At 38.7% G+C, this 16,609-nt stretch overlaps 1 protein-coding gene across 1 annotated transcript in view; it reads right to left on the bottom strand.

Annotated features, from left to right (window-relative positions):
• Positions 1 to 1,971: 1,971 nt before the first annotated feature.
• The window catches only part of runx2b (RUNX family transcription factor 2b), a 131,186-nt gene continuing 116,548 nt past the window's right edge, over positions 1,972 to 16,609 (bottom strand). Inside the window, 3 exon segments of the mRNA XM_077552379.1 lie at positions 1,972 to 3,723; positions 6,926 to 7,087; positions 7,382 to 7,549. Of these exon segments, the coding sequence (XP_077408505.1) occupies positions 3,221 to 3,723; positions 6,926 to 7,087; positions 7,382 to 7,549 (833 nt within the window). The 3' untranslated portion in view covers positions 1,972 to 3,220.

Genomic DNA, 16,609 nt, shown 5'->3' with positions numbered 1-16,609 from the left:
CAAGATAGCCTGCAACCTGACAAATGAAATCCATCAATTTAATTCCCAGGATTGAATTCCTGTAAGTCTTAAAATGTCACACATCAACAAGCACGGGAATACAAAACACATGAAAAAAAGAAAAGGCAAAAAAAAAAAAAGAACTTGGAAAAGATGGGGACAGATGTTGGTAGTTATCTGGGAGACAGTGAAAAAAAAATCATGTCATTAAAATCCATCAAATCATCTAAAAGCTTTTTATTTGCTTTCTCCAGTTACAGCACAAATACTTTTGACTTTTCAGGCTGAAGCAGCGGGAATGTCAAGTGTGTGTGGAATATTTGATTCCCTCTGCGTGCAAACCTTCAAAAATAAAGTCCTCCCAAATGACTTTATTATATTAGCGGCCACTAAATAACAGATCTGATGACAACCAACTGCCCAGCATTGACGTCTGCATCGCATTTTGTGCCAATTTTACGTGACAAGAAACTTTGTTGTAGCGCTGATAGTGCAAATTGTCCATCATGATTGATGACTTAAAAAAATGCCTTCTTTCTAAAAAAAAACCAAATTAAAAAAAGTTAACTTTTTTCATTCATTTTTCACAATTTAGTAGGAAATCATACCAAAAAAACCCTCAAATGGACCAATTTAGCGATTAAAAAAATAAAGTAAAAAAATATAAATAAATTAAATAAAAATAAACTTCTAAGTACATTTAAAAAATTACATCTTAAGTAATAAAATAAATTGATAATTTCAATAAAATAAAACATTAAGTAAATTTAGAATACAAAGTAAAAAGGTTGTAGTATATATAGTCAATACAAAAGAGTAATTTAAAAATAAAATAAGTCAAAATAAGTGCTAAAAAAATAAAACGTAATTTTTATATGAACTAAAAACGAAAATGCGGTACTGCTAAAGAAGGTGGAATTTTTTTTGTTTTGTACAAAATCCTACTAAATATACTTAAGAAGAGGCTCCTTTGAAAAAAAGAAATGTGCTGGTGTCGAGGTCACACTGGCCAAAACAACATTAATGAAAAAATTTGACCCCTAAATGACCTTAAAATATTGTGCTCGCTAGTACCGGTAATTAACATTCATTTTTGGTACAGAATTCTACAAAATTTTGGTAACTTTTCAAAGGGAATAGCAAAAATGTGGGCTTTCCACTGATTATACTGCTTTTGTTTTTCTACAAAATTAGCAGAAAAAATGTGCACCTTTGGCATATAATGCAGCGCAGGGAGCATCCATCATATTCATGACCCTAAAAAAAAAGGGGTTGTACTCAATTGCACTAGTTTTGGTGTTGTACCTTTGGATTATCAGACATGCTGTCGTAAAGTAAAATTCAAATGTTTAAAAATCAACCCTCTGACATATTCCTGAAAACGTGTTGTACTTGTTACCCTGTTGTACTTTTTGTACAAAATCCTACTAACATTGAATGACAAGAGACTGTGGAATATCAAACGTGTAGGGTGGAAGATCATTGCTTACCACGAACAGCCAATCAAGTAACAGGATGACATCACATGACTTTTGGTACCATCAATAAGTGCTTTTACTGATTCAAGATGGCATCAACATGACAAAGAAAAGGATTATGAAAGGAAACAACGCGAGTGTCAAACACCCTGACCAACTTTCTCAAAGTTGTCACATCAAACAACAACAACAACAACAACAAAATCTTCGGATCCTGAGCTCTTTTATCGGAACTTCAATGATTGTCGGAATCTTAGCTTTCGCTAACGCTTGCATCTTTGGGTAACACTTCTTTCTTTCGTTTCTTTATTATTATTATTTAACCACCAGCTTTTCGTTGTTGCTCTTTTGAAAAATGTAGTCCTAAAGACGCAGCAAAAAATATTGGGATGAGTCAAGTTTCAAAAATACAATAATACATAAGTTATGGCTTCATAAGTTAAACAGGAAGCAGAACGCCCTGTAATATACACCTTTAAATAAGTCTCGCTGCTCAGTGCGTCTGTGTATTGTCGTATAGAAAAAAGAAAAACATGCCTAATGCAAAAAAATAAAAAAGCCTTAAAGGACCAAACAGGACAAAGAAAAGAAAAAATACACTACCACAATAGCGTCGGAATCGCACAAAAACAACATTTTATATTAGAGATAAAGTCAAAATATTTCCAAATATTTTGAAAAAGTTATTTGAGAAAAAAATGTGTATTGTCAAGAAACTAAAGTACGTTGGCAGAGGAAAGTTGTATATTTGAGATAAACAGTTGAGATATAATGTAAAGTTGAGGGGAAAAAGTTAGGAAATTTGAGGAAAGTCGCATCATTTTTCAAAGAAAAGGTTGTACATTATCAAGAAAAAAACATATTTATAAGAATATATATGAGAGATAAACAATGTTATGAAAACAACCTTTTGAGAAAAAAAGGAGTTTATGTCAGTCATATTTTTGAGAAACATAATCCTATTTCCTAGAAAGGCTATATTTTTTAAAAGTATACATTTTTAAGTTGTAATTTAGTTTTAATTTGAAATAAACGTACACTTTGAAAAACTGTTGTGAATCAAAAAGTAATACTTGAGATTTAAAAAAACATTTGTTTTTAGAAAGTATATTTTGAGATTTTTTTTTTATTTATAAAAAAATGTAAATTTGAGAAAAAAAATACAATTCAGCAAAAAAGTTGTAAAATTAATTAAGAAAAAATATAGATTTGCAAAAATCCTATACATGAGAAAATGTTAATTTTTTTTTTACAAAGTCATTTTCAGGAATTTTGTTTTCACTATAACTGCGACAAAAAATATTTTTGAGGTCAAAAGATGTATATTTTGGAAAAATTGTTAAAAAATAATAATTAAGAAAAAAGTCAGTTGCGAAAAATAATTTCTTCAAAAAAAGTTGCATATTTAAAAAAAAATGCAAATAGCTGAGAAATGTAAATTAAAATTTCAAGTTTTTTTTTTGGAAAAAGCGGCAAATGACTTTTCTGCTCAAAATATACAATTTATTCTGGTAAAATTCCGACGTCAATGTGGTAGCGTAATTATTATCATTTTGTTCGTTGAAGTTTGTACCTTGTCCAAGTTGGTATGAAAGAGATACAAAAAAAGTCTGTTGAGAAGGACGTGCTGCTTATTGCTGCTCCGAGCGCTTTGGTCCAAACATTCCAGGAAGACAAGTTCGCACAAGTCGGGACGAGCTGCTTGAAACAAAATATAAAAATCCCTTTTTCAGTCAGGCGGTTCAGTAGGGCCGCCACACGGCCTCATCCATGCGCCCCCCCGAATTTAGAACGGTGGGTGAGTTACTGTGGCTGCCGTCTCCCGCGTCCACGCCGCCGTCCGCCTGGCCGGGCAGGTTGGGGTTGACCAGCGAGTTCCCCGTGGAGGCGGTGGTGCAGGGCGGGGGGACCACGCGCGAGGGCGAGCGCTCCCCGCCGCCGCCCCCACCCCCGCCCGACACCATGGAGATCTGGTACGACCCGGATGAGGCTCCGTAGTACAAGTAAGGGGTGCTGCTGGTCTGGAAGGGTCCGCTCTGGTTCTGCGTGGAACCCGGGTAGGGCGGCGGAAGGTAGGTATGGTAGTGGGCGCCCCCCAGCGACATGGCGGAGGTGACGGGCGGCGTGTAGGTGAAGGTGGCCGGGTAGTGCATGCGAGGACCGCTGAAGCGACTCTCCGTCAGGGAGGACAGACCTGGGAACTGCCGCTCAAACTGACCCGGGAACGGGCTCAGGTCTGAAGAACCTGAAGGGAAGACCACAACAATTCAACGAGAACGTAAACAAATAGATTTGTTTATCAAAGAGGAGCACAGTATGAATTTGGAAAAAATAAATAATAATGACGTTCAAAAATTCTGCCCCCCCCCCCTTTTTTTTTATTCCCATTATTTCCATTGGGTGGATTAAAAGTGCCAAAAAATGCCTGTATTGTTTTATTCATCATCTTGTGTCTCGCCGGCCGGCGCTGACAAAGCGTTTGCATGTTTACGCATATTTATGCGTGTGTGTGCGGGTGAACGAGGAGCAGCACATGTGGAAACACTTTGTGCAAGAAACAGTTTCCATGAGATCCATAATGAGGCGGACCCCGGCTCTGATGTGGCTCCGACGCTCGCCTCCCGTCGGCTCCAGCGAGTGCGTGTGTGTAAGTGTGCGCGCTACATCCCCAAAAATAAAAAGTACCCCCCAAAACCACTAACTGGCTGCGGCGAGCACGGCGCTGGGTGCAGAGTTCATAGAGAATGGGAGGTCTACTCCGTACCCCCGTGCCACACAAACCCGCCCCCCCACCCCCCCCCCCGCCCCCCCATTTGTCTCCCTCTGTGGTTTAGTCCAGCCATGGCGCTCTTATCATAAATCATGAGGCGTCTTCCCTGTCAGCACGTCTGCTGCGAAAAGAGAACGAGGGGGACGAGAACGAGGGGGCGCAGGCCTCGCGAAGAGACAGGGAGGGGCTCTACGAGTTTACATGCAAGTTAGCGTCACGTAGCATATGATGCTAATTAAAAGACATTCCCCCTTCAACTTCCTCTTATTATTCTAGGAGGAATATGAAGTCATGTAGCATGTTGACGTTGATAAATACATATTTCTATTATATGGAATGTGTCAATGTATCAATGTTTAAAGCTCTATACAGCTACTGTACGATATTTGCATCATATCTTTCATGTCAATGGAGTGCATTGAGGCATGTAATGAAGCAGACGAGCTGAATGCTGTCAGCGACGCGTCCGTCCGGATCACATTTGTGCGGTCAGGTTGCGTGACGGCCCAAGGTGTCAACATGTCAACTGGGGGAGGGGGGGGGTGAGGTCATGAGCCTGTGGCGGGACAGGCTGAGAGAGTTTTTGGGAGTGAGTGTGACCTTTTTTTTGTTTTGTTTTTGGTGAATGTGAGATGTTTTCGTTTTTTCGTTTTTTGTTTAGAATATTTTGTGTGAAAGTTGCTTTTTTTTTAGTGAATGTTTAGTGAGTGTTTTTTGGTTAATGTGAGAGTATTTTTTGGTGAATGAAATAAGAGGTTTTTGGTATGTGAGTTTTTTGCGTCAGTTTAAAATTATTATTTTTTTAAGCACATCCAAGAGTGTGTTTTTGTTGTTGTTAAAGTGAGAGTGCATTTTAGTGAATTAGTGACTTTTTGGGTGAGTGTGTGAGTTTTTCGCATTATGTGAGAGATTTTTAGGTTTACTGTAATTATTATTTTTTTGTGCATCCAAGAGTGTTATTTAAAACAATTTTTTTTTATGTGAGTATATTTTAGTGAATGAGTGACTTTTTGGGTGAGTGTGAGGTTTTTGGTGTGTGTTTTACTATGAAAGTTGTTTTTTGGTGTGGGTAAGAGTTTATTTTGGTTGCGTTTGAGAGATTGTGACTTTTTTTGTTGCTGAAAGTGAGAGTTTTTTTTTTGCTGTGTGAGAGTTTTTTTATGTGCAAGTTTTTTTATTGACAGCAAACGTTTTTTTTTTAAATGAGAGAGTGTTTTGTTGTGTGTTGTGTGTGCGTATGCCCATTTTTTTGTGTTTGTTTCTTTTTGGTGATTACGACAGATTTTTTGATGTGCGTGAGCGTTTTTTTTTTTCGTGCGAGTGTAAGTTTTTTGAGGAGTTTTTTGTGTGTGTGAAAGGTTCATTAATGTGTGTGTTTGAGTCTTTGTATGAGTTTTTTTTTTGTATAAATTCTTTTAATAGCCTATATGTGAGTTTTTTTTATTGTGAGAGTGGTTTTTAGGGGTTTTGTGATGGATGTGAGAGGTTTATGCGAATTTTTGAGGGAGAGTTCTTTCTTTGTGTGAGTGTAAGAGTTTTTTGGCAAGTGTGAAAGTTTTTGGAGCAAGTAGGGGAGATATTTTTCCCAAAAAGGTGAGAGATTTTTGGGTGAACGTGAGAGTATAATTTTGTTGAGTGTACATGTTTTTACTTAGTGGGAGGTTTTTGTTTGTGTGTTTTTTTTGGTAGGTGTAACAGGATTTTGGTGAGTGTGAATACTTTTTGAAGTGCGTGAGGGTACTTTTGGCGTGTGTGCTTTTTTTTTGTTGTTATATGTGACCTTTTTTTTTTTAAGTAACTGTGAGGGGTACCTAAATATTATTTTGGGTGATACGCGGCACCTCATACGAATGAGAACAAAGAGTGACAAAATGAAAGACTAGCAGGGAAAGTCCAAAGTCATCAAAGCCGACAAGGCAGCTGACTTCGTTTAAAACATGGCAGTGAGTCAACAGGTGTACAGAGCGCAAACTTGTCTGGCGGCATGTTGGGACATTAAAAGGAGCGCTTCAGTTTTTTTTTTCCACGGTGTTTGCCATTCCCAGATGAAGATTACTCTCAAAAGAAACTAAACTAAAGAAAAACAAAGTTAAGTACTCAAAAAAATGCATAGCTTTGCTTTAGTAGAGTTCATTTAGCTTAAAGCTAACAAACAATGCAAAATGCCATCGATGGGCTAACGGATAGCATTCATTGATCTTGAGGTATTATAAATGTTTATTTGAACACAAACATTGATGTTTTCCCCCACAATATTTTCGAATAAATATTTAAAAATATTAATTTACATTTATTTGGAGGCTTGGACACATTTTTTTTTGTGGAAAATACTTATTGGCGGTTTATCCACTGTATAACAATCCTCACAGACATATAGTGTTTATCCCCTGCTAATGACTAATATTATTGTGGCTTAGTAAGCAATTGTGACCATCATGTAAATCTACATATCTGGTGGACAAGATGCACACCAGAAGGAGCAGCACAATGCCCATTGAACCGAAACAGACTGTTTGCATTCTTTTTAAATGGCATTACTCGGAACTGATAAATGCCATTTCCATTCATTTTAATAGGGACAGCAGAGTGCAGTCATGGAATTGATTCAACTCTTATCTCAAGGCCGCGTTTAAACTAAGTGGAACTGAGGATTTGAGGAACTGTGGATGTGTCTGACCTGGCAAGCGTCTGGGCACGTCGCTGATGGAGGGCAGGCCCGTGCCTCTGCTGGAGGAGAGCGGCGCGGTGGAGTGCACGGAGGGGGACGCCATGGGACTCAGGTAGGATGGGTACGTCTGCTCATAGGACCACGGTGGCGACGACTGTGACTGACGCGGGTCTGATGGGAGAGGAAGAAGGGAGGGGGTTGAAGTAGTGTTGTGGGAATGGTGTGTTTTGATGGACTCAGTCTGGAGTGTTTACCTTCCAGGAGAACAACTTCCTGTTTGCTTTATAAAAGGCAGCAGCATGTAAACAAGCAGCTAAACGAGCTTTTTTTCAAGGTCTTTTATCTACTTCAATTTAGTTGCATTCTACTACAGTGCAATGTTCATTTGAATTCAATTAATTATTCAGCCATATTGTTTAATTGTATTATATATAATAACTTGAAATAACCAACAATTTAATTTACCGCTGATCTGCGTTTGTCCCTGCGTCGCGAACGAATTGGCCGCCGTGTTGAGCGCCGGTCGCTGCGCCTGGGCTGGCACCGCCACGCGAACCCTCATCCTCTCCAACTCGCTCAGGCGGTCCGCGAACAGGCCCGACTTTGGAGGGTCCTCCAGCTTCTGACGATGCCCTGAGGACGCAACGCAGGTGGATTAATGTGACTTAATGGTGACTTAAGTGGAGGTAGTAGGGATTTAAGTGGCGGTAATTTGACTTGATAGTAATAGACGGGTAGGAAAATTCATGTTAGAAGTGACTTATAATAAGTGACTATGACTTAACTCATTCACTGCCATTGACAGCAATAGACGTCAAAAATTCATTTGAACTATTTCTATTAGTTTCACATTTTTTTCCACTTTTGTTAACAAGAGTATGAAAACCTAGAAAAATGTCATTGTATAATTTATTTATATTTTTTTACATTTAGAACAGATATAAAATTCGTGATTACTCGTGACTACGTGAAAATTTTAATCGCCTGATGCCCCTAAAAAAAAAAGAAACAACAAAATATATAAAAAATTAGGGGCGTCAGACGATTACGTTTTCTTTAATTAATCGCATGACTTCAATAGTTAACTCACGATTAATCACAAATTTTATATTTGTTCCAAATGTACATTTTTTCTTCTTCTAGGTTTTCATACTCTTGTTAACAAAAGTGGAAAAAAATTTTGAAACTAATAGCAATAGTTCAAATGAATTTTTGACGTCTATAGCCGTCAATGGCAGTTAATGAGTTAATTGGAGAGCCCCCCCCCCCCCCCCGAAATTGTAGTTTGAGTCAGTCAAACTCAAGCGCAAGTGATTCTGGTTCCTCCGACTGGGAAAGGGAAGCAGTACGCTCGTTAATCCGAGGCCTGTTCGTCAGGTAAACAGAGTTTCTCACGCCACGCCGCTATTATCCCTACAGGAGTCGCGCGCCCTGCCAAATACTCTTGCCTCGCTCTCCTCCTACATTCCTTTGGCAACATTTCGACACCCCTTTGTCACACTTGCGCTTCTCAGAGGCGCGACTTACTGTATCTGACACACTCATTCATACCTTCCCAGAATGGACGACGTGCTCACTAGTTTTATTTTTAGTCTCAGGTGTGGACTCACTAGCAAGGATATCGATTTTTGTTTCCGTTTGATGCTACGCTGCTATCAGACATCGGAGGAATTCCCGTCGCGCTTGGGCAACGCTCCAGCTGGCCCGCTAACAATCGGCAGCGTCACTCGCAATCCAGATGAACCTGCTGGACCTGGGGAGACATTTGAAAACCAAAAGACAAAGTTTGCACCGTATTTTTCGTCCTTGTGTCTTCAAAAGATCTCGAGTGGGAAAAACTTGCTCAGATACTGCGCCGGCAACGCTTGGCTACGCTAGGCTACGCTAGGCTACGCTAGGCTATGCTTAAATAGATGCCATTTTGCAACATTTTCATCACGAGTGCAGACTATTAAGAAATGAAAAATGTATTCGCTTTTCAAGATAAAATAGAGCAACACTGGCCAGTTTGTGTCAATCAATATTAAAATCAATAAATAAACACCACACCCTAAATAGACCATTTACAAATTGACGTTTATTGTGTTTGTCATTTTTGTCATCTGCTTTTATGTTCTTACTGTATGTCCTCAAATAGTGAACTGTGCTTGAATAGATACCCAGCTGATTGCTGATTATGTCGTCTGCTCCTCCCTTGAAAAAATAAATAAATGCCCTGTTTAAATAATAAAATACATTTTTGTCAGTTGTTTTTCATTTCCATAATTTCCTATGAGACTTTTTAAAGGTTTACAGTATCAAAAAGTGGCCTCTGCTCAAATAGATGCCAAACTTAATTGCTGGTTACGTCGTCCACTGAAAAAATAAACGCCACACCCCAAATAGACCATTTACAAATTGACGTTTATTGTGTTTGTCGTTTTTTTTCATCTGCTTTTATGTTCTTACTGTATGTCCTTAAACTGTGACATGTGCTTGAATAGATACCCAGCTGATCGTTGATTGTCGTCCACTCCTCCCTTGAAAAAATAATTAAATGCCCTGTTTAAATAATAAAATATTTTTTGGTTAATTGTTTGTCATTTCCATAATTTCCTCAAATAGTGGCCTCTGCTCTAATAGATGGCCATATTAAATGCTGGTTTCGCTGTCCGCTGAAAAAATAAACGCCACACCCCAAATAGACCATTTACAAACTGACCCTATTCTATTATTTCCAAGTAGATCCATGCTGTTTATTATGTTTATGTAATGTTCACAGATAATTAAGGCCTTTCATTTGGGAAGAAAGTCCCGGAAATTGAGTCACAAGACATTGCATAATCCTAACACCCCCCCCCCCCCCCCCACTCCCGACCACGTCTCGTCACACTGATCCCATCACATGTCCCACGTTGTTGCCGCAGGGCTTCTCGACTTCCCTGTAAAGAGTCGCCGTGCCATTAAGATGTCTTTTAATAACAAACTGGATGCCATGTGACTTAACAACTAAGGGATTCACTCTGTTCGGACCCTTATGGTTGCTTGGCAAACAAACACGGGAAGACTTCACGGCTATAGCAGCGTTAGCTTTCATTAAGTGTTAGCCGCAATATCGGGACGCATCGTTAGCCCTCTTTTTATACAGTACAAGAAAATAATAATAATAATAAAAATTTGTAGTTTTTACTTAGGTATCTGTACTTCTACCGAAGGACTGAGTATGAGTACTTTAACCACATCTACTTATCGGGTGGACTTCCACCTCCATAAACGTTTAATTGAACACAATTATGCGGTTTCCATGGCTTTAAAGAAAGCGCCTTTCGACTTCTGCGGGCCTTAATTACGCCTTGTACACTCTGCCAGAGCCGAGCTCGTGTCTCAGCTGCTTTATCGGAACTCTGGACAGACTGCTGAGCAATGAGCCCGGGGTGTTTCAAAAGAAGCAGGCAAAGGGGCCGGATGATTTCACCCACTGTTGGGGAAAGTCCCCGACATTCCCAGCAGCATCATCACCACCGCCATGAGCAGCAGAGATGGCAACAGTACTCACACTCTTTTAAAGTATATATATAGTACTTGAAAAAAAAAAAAAAAACGTCTGGTAAAAGCGGAGCCCTACCGCGAATAGTGAAAAAGGTAAAAAGGTTTACACTGTACCACAAGTGCCTATAGCTGCCACAAGATGGCGGTAAAGGATGTGTCTAAATGAAGCTACTCAACTCACTTTAACATAATCTTTTGGCATATAAAACGCCACCAGATGGCAGTAAAGCCATACTGTTATTGCTTTGGCCCGCAGACAACAATTGGAAAGGTGAATTTCTCAGAGCATAATCTACATAATTACAAAAAAGAAAATGAAAATTGATCAATCATCAAGCAGAGATGCGCAAATATGCATGAGAACACTCTCATCAAAAATTCAAAACAGCAAAAAATTTACAACAGCATTTCTTTCCATGTGTTGTTTACAAAAAAACGTGGCAATTGTTTACGAAGTTTTTGTGTCATTTTGCGGTTAACCAGCTAGTTTTTCCAGTTGTCACCCGGTTGATTTTAAGTACAAAAAATGCACAAAAAAGTAATAAATAAATAAATATTGCCATTTATACACAATACTCATTTTAATAACTATTGACTTACTCTTGAGGTTTTTTTTTAAGCAAGTGTTAGCTAGCATTGGTTGGACTTATGCTATCATAGCAATTTTCTCAATTTGCATTCTTGTCTGTTCTTATGTCCTTGTGATTTTGTGAAAAGTAGCGGCACAAGTACTGTACCAATTGAAAGTACGTATAAACCAAAAGTACAAATAAACCAAATACGCATGATGTTGTTTTCTTCGGCTTGGCTCAGAAAATATCTCAAGATTCATTTCATGCTGCTACTCGGGGGGGGGGGGGGCTTTACCAAGTACACAGCCGCACAGCCGTTCCAATTTACAAACAAACTTGTATTCCCAGGAAGAACGTTCTTGCGCATATTCTTAGGAAGACTGTACTTGGACTGTTCACGAGACCGTACTCTGCTTCCTTCATATTTAGATGCAACATGTCTGTTGCAGTTGTCTTTCATGCTCCCTGGTTAACCTTAACCATGTCGCTGTTGTCCATTTCATTTCCGCCTCATAAGACCCCAAGATTTCAATCAATTAGTCAATCAAGTACTCAAGCGCTGTTGACTTCACCTCACTACATGGAGTCATCTGCGGAGGTTTTAAAAAAAAAAGTGAGTAAAAATGACGGCTATCTGTTTACAAATGTGAGGCGTAAAAGTAAAACGTCATCAGAAAAATTCAAATCTACTTATGTACAGGAAAAAAAGTGCTTGTTACTTCCCATCATTGGAAAGTGGCAGAGCAGATTAGCGATAGCGCCCTCCCCGCCACTTCCTTCCATGCCCCAGCCGGCGGCCGGAAGCTAGGACAGATTCGCACCAGATGTGCGACCACCACCCGGCGGCCGCGTGCAAACGCACGCTCACAAGTAGTCGGAAGAACAGTGATCCAAGAAGACTTATTATTATTCCAAGTGAGGCTCTGTGGCGCGCCGGGGCTAATCTGATCAAAAGAGAAGCAGGCGGGGAGAATAAAGAAGCTGTGTGATGATAATTAATGGAGGTGGTTTTCCTTTCACGGACAAGGCAGCCATTCGTGTCGGGGATTTGCAGTGGCAGCCAGGCTAGTTTTGCTTTGCAAACACAAGCTGCTGTTAGCTTAGCTTCGCTCTGCCTTGAGTTATAAAACAAACAGAGAGACTTGTGGGTTTCCTCTTGATTTATGCTAAGCTAGGCTAATATTGTGTCACTTCAGTTTAAAGCTCTTTTAGCTTTGCTTATCTTACGGCAGCAGTGAGAGTTGGGAAAACAAGCCAGACTTTGTCCAGAATCAAGGAAAATATTTGTGGAGTGGAGAAACTTGTGGTTTCTTGATTTATGCTAAGCTAGGCTAATGGCGCCTTACAGAAACACAAGAACTGCAAAAGCTAGCTTAGCATTGCTTAAATGCATAGTTTGTTCAACCCGAGTTGGAAAAACAAGCCTGAATTTGTGTAGAATCATACAAAAATAAATTTTAAACAGGGACAGGTGGGATTTACACTGATTTATGCTAAACTACGCTAACATTGTCTCAACCTCACTCAATACTGATTTATGATTTATTTCTCAGTCTGAAATCCTTGAGCTTCACACATGATTGCAGTCTGCTGAATTAATGTGAAAACTATGAGCAAGACAAACACTTGTGTGATGTCTAACTGGAATTATTTTATGCATGTAGACAGTTGAGCTCGTTTTACACTCTGCTTGAAGGCATTTAAGAACACGAGACACCAAAGCTAGCTTAGCTTAGCACAGCTCAGCCTTGGGAGCTGCAAAAACAAGCCTGGCTTTGTCCAGTATTGAGCAAAATAAATGTCAAGCGGGAAGGAAGACTTTGAGAGTTTCCACATGATTTATGGGGGCTAACGTCGCCTTACGGGAACACAAAATGGCAAAATTAGCTTAGCTTTGAGAGTTGTAAAAACAAGCTTGGCTTTGTCTAGAATTAAGGAAAATACATTTTAACCAGTAAGAATCACAATGCGCCGGTTGAAACGTGGCTGACATGACTAATGGTTAAAGAAGAAGACAATTTCTAATCACACTAAATAGCGGTTAAGCACGGTCAAATAATAAAACGTACAGTTTGTCAGGGGCGATATGGTAATTCATTTTCTAAAAACAGCACAACAAAACTTTCCAAAATTTAAAAAAAAATGATACTCAAATTATTATAATTTTTTAATTACAACACAATTTATAAATTTTTAAAACGTTTATATTATCACATTAAACTAAAAAAAATTAATATTATCCATTAACTTTATTAAACACTTTTTTTCTAAAATTATCCAACTTTTATTCAATAAAATGTAAACTTTACTCAAATTATTATTTTTTTTATTAACAACTTTAAGCTTTTGTTGTCACAAAAAAATACAAATTTGTCCTTAAAACCCCCCCAACTTTTTTCTTCAAAAGGATTTTTTATGTAGACACTTTCAAGACATTTTTTCCAATGAAAATGTACAATTTATCAATTTTTTAAACTTTTATATTATCACATTAAACTTTTTATCCATAAAAACTTTAACTTTATTAAACACTTTATTTTATTTTTTTCTGAAACTATCCGACTTTTATTCAATAAAATTTAAACTTTTTAACTAACAAATTAGACTTTATTTTCTCCCTAAAAATATAATTATGAAAAAAAAAAAATCCAAAAATTGTTCTCATAACTTTTCAGTAACTATGAAGACTGTGCATTATTTTTTCATGTTGCACAGCCATTTTCTGTCATCTTGTTTTTGTCCCCACAATTTTTTTAGTTAAGTAGAACTTTTAGTTTCGGTACTTTCTATTCCATTGGCCCACTTTTGTACATCCATCCATCCATTTTCCTCACGGCTGCTAGCCAAGTTGTGCAACCATTTCAGTTCTAGGATTATCATTTTTTCCCCCCACTATTGCCTTTTCATGTACGTTTGTGTCAGATTAACTCTAAGTAAGCGTGTTTTGTGTCGGACTAAGACCTCACTACACGTGTGCGTGGATGTCAATCACCCACGAACTCTCTTCTATTTTAAATTCTGGGGCCTCACAATGACCATTTTCTTTTTCTTTTTTGACGTCATGAATTATTCCAGTGGATGACTTCCAGAGGAAAAAAAAAAGTGCGGAGTTGGGTTGGTCTGGAGGCAGGGTGACAGCCAGGCGCCCGTCCGCCGTGGGGGTCTGGTATCAAGGGAAGAGGGATTGGAAGAAATGAGGGCAGATGATAAAACCAGAGATGGAGGGAGGAGAAAGGGGGGGAAAAGGAGGAGGGGGGAAAAAAAGAGGAAGAGGAAAAAGCGAGTGAAAAGGAGCCGTGCTGACTGCGGTGGAACGCTGCCAGGCGTCTGTGTGGTCCGGCCAGGGAAGGGAAAACGCGTGCACGCTCACACACACACACACACACACACACACTATAGACTTCTGTATATAGACGTCCAGGACAGATCCCCAAGGCGATACTATGATTTCACGCAAAAACACATTAGAGATGATTCAGAACGGGAGAGCAGATTTTTTTTATTTCTTTTCCTCACTTTTTCTGACGCTCGCTGAATGATTTCGTGTTTAGTGTTCCGCACCCGCAGACGCTCACGTGCGCGCGCCTTCGCTCGCTCATTTACACACTCACTCCACTCGCTCGCTGGTTCAGTCGCCCGCGCGCACTTGGCACGTCTTCAAGGAGCTTCACACAAGTGACGGGCTGCCTCTGGAAAAGCTTGAAGGTTCTTTTTGTTTCTTTTTTTTTTTTTAAATCTCCCTTTCTTCTTAACCTATTCCCTCATTTCATTGCTCTTGATTTTGAGTTGGTGTGACTCCCATTATCACTGATTTGTTGTTTGATGACACACACAAAAAAAAAGACACTAACTGTTCTACTGAGATTTATTACAAGAGGAAATGTATGAGAGCCACAAGGCGAGAGTCTTGTAAAATTTGTCGCATTCATTTAGAAAATGTTCTGTGAAATTGATTTAATTCATTAAAAACACATTCATTCATTTTTTAAATGGACTTATTTCATTAAATAATTCATTATTAATTGTAACGGATAAAAACATATTAAATAATGCAATTACAAATGTTCATATTTTTATTATTAATAAATTGATAAATGTCCATATTTACAGACACTACAAATGACTTGGCAAACCTGTCACTATTAAATATAGTAATACTAAAATAATAACTTTCCACGGAATTGCCTTCTTCTAACTAGCCATTTATTTCCAACATTATCACCACAAAAATTTAAAATTTAAAATTCGAAATGCATCCTACAATTGTCTTTTGATACCATGTGGATGGCCAAATTTCTGCAAAATCAGAAATCTTTGATACTTTCATTTATATTTATTTACATTCTAGAGACGGTCATAATACTGTATTTCAACCCTCTGCTCAACATTGAAACATTCTTATTGTAAAATATGCTTATTAAACTAATCAACTCTTTATATAATTAACAATTTCCAAAAACAATCACGAGCAATCTTTGTCAATGTTTATGGACAGCTTTGCGTCCCGCAGGGCTCTGTCTTAAATGATCAGCTTTTTTTTTCTTCCTTTCTTTTTTTATTTAAGATCAAATGATTTTCATTGAATTATCTGGTTAATTTTGATGCAACCATGTGCATCATAAAAGACATTCAAGTCACAATACAGCCAGCAACAATTACTAAACATTTGGCTTTGACAAAAAAGGGATTTTCCACAGTATGATTTTGAGTCATGCCGATTGTGAAAGCCTGTTTTTTCCCCTCACATATCAAAAAAATTGACAAAATTATGTGTTTTCTACTTTTCCAGACCTTGGCATCATTTGATCCACATTTTACCCCTTTAAACTTAATTTAGGGAGGGAATCTTCCCCTCCTCCATGACTAACGCCGTCCTTTTTTTCTTTTTCTTTTTCTTTTTCTTTTTAAAAACCCTATCAGGACAATAATTGTGTCAAATTTTTGGGACGCAATTTGAGGGGAAACAGCATTTATTGTCATAAAGCTGTCAGTGAGTCATTACGGCACATCATATAGATAAGTGGATTGTAATGCCTGGCTGTGTGTGTGTGTGTGTGTGTGGACGAGCATGTGTGTCTATGTGTGGGGTTTGCAAGTAACCACTAATATGGTTTGCAGAACCGCTGCCTCCTCACCAGACTTGTTAACACTCTGACCTCCACAAAACACACACACGCGCGCGCGCGCGCTTAGCCACAAAGCTAACTTTGTGTGACACCACAATGTTTTGTGTCACCTCTCGTGTGAGCGTACCATCAATTTGACGGACTAACTAAAGATTTGCCAAGAGGAAGTGTGCGCTTTACCGCTACCGTAACACTTTCGCACACAAGCGCACCTGGGCCTGCAAATGGCCACTCCCCGTCACCCATTAGCTGCAAATGACATTTAATGAGGCCTATTAGTTGCACTGTGTCTGCACTTTGCTAAAGACACCATTAACATACAGTCACACTCATACGACATGTCCTGATCCACACAAGCATACACACACGCTGGGGCTACACAACCTAATATTTTTTTTAGCTAGTCGATGCTAATTTGTGATGAAAGTCAAGTCTACGTCCATTAGTCGCTGATGACATCACTGATA

Source organism: Vanacampus margaritifer, chromosome 19 (genome assembly GCF_051991255.1).
Source record: "Vanacampus margaritifer isolate UIUO_Vmar chromosome 19, RoL_Vmar_1.0, whole genome shotgun sequence".
Classification (NCBI taxonomy): Eukaryota; Metazoa; Chordata; class Actinopteri; order Syngnathiformes; family Syngnathidae; genus Vanacampus; species Vanacampus margaritifer.
This window is presented reverse-complemented; position numbering and strand designations above follow the sequence as displayed.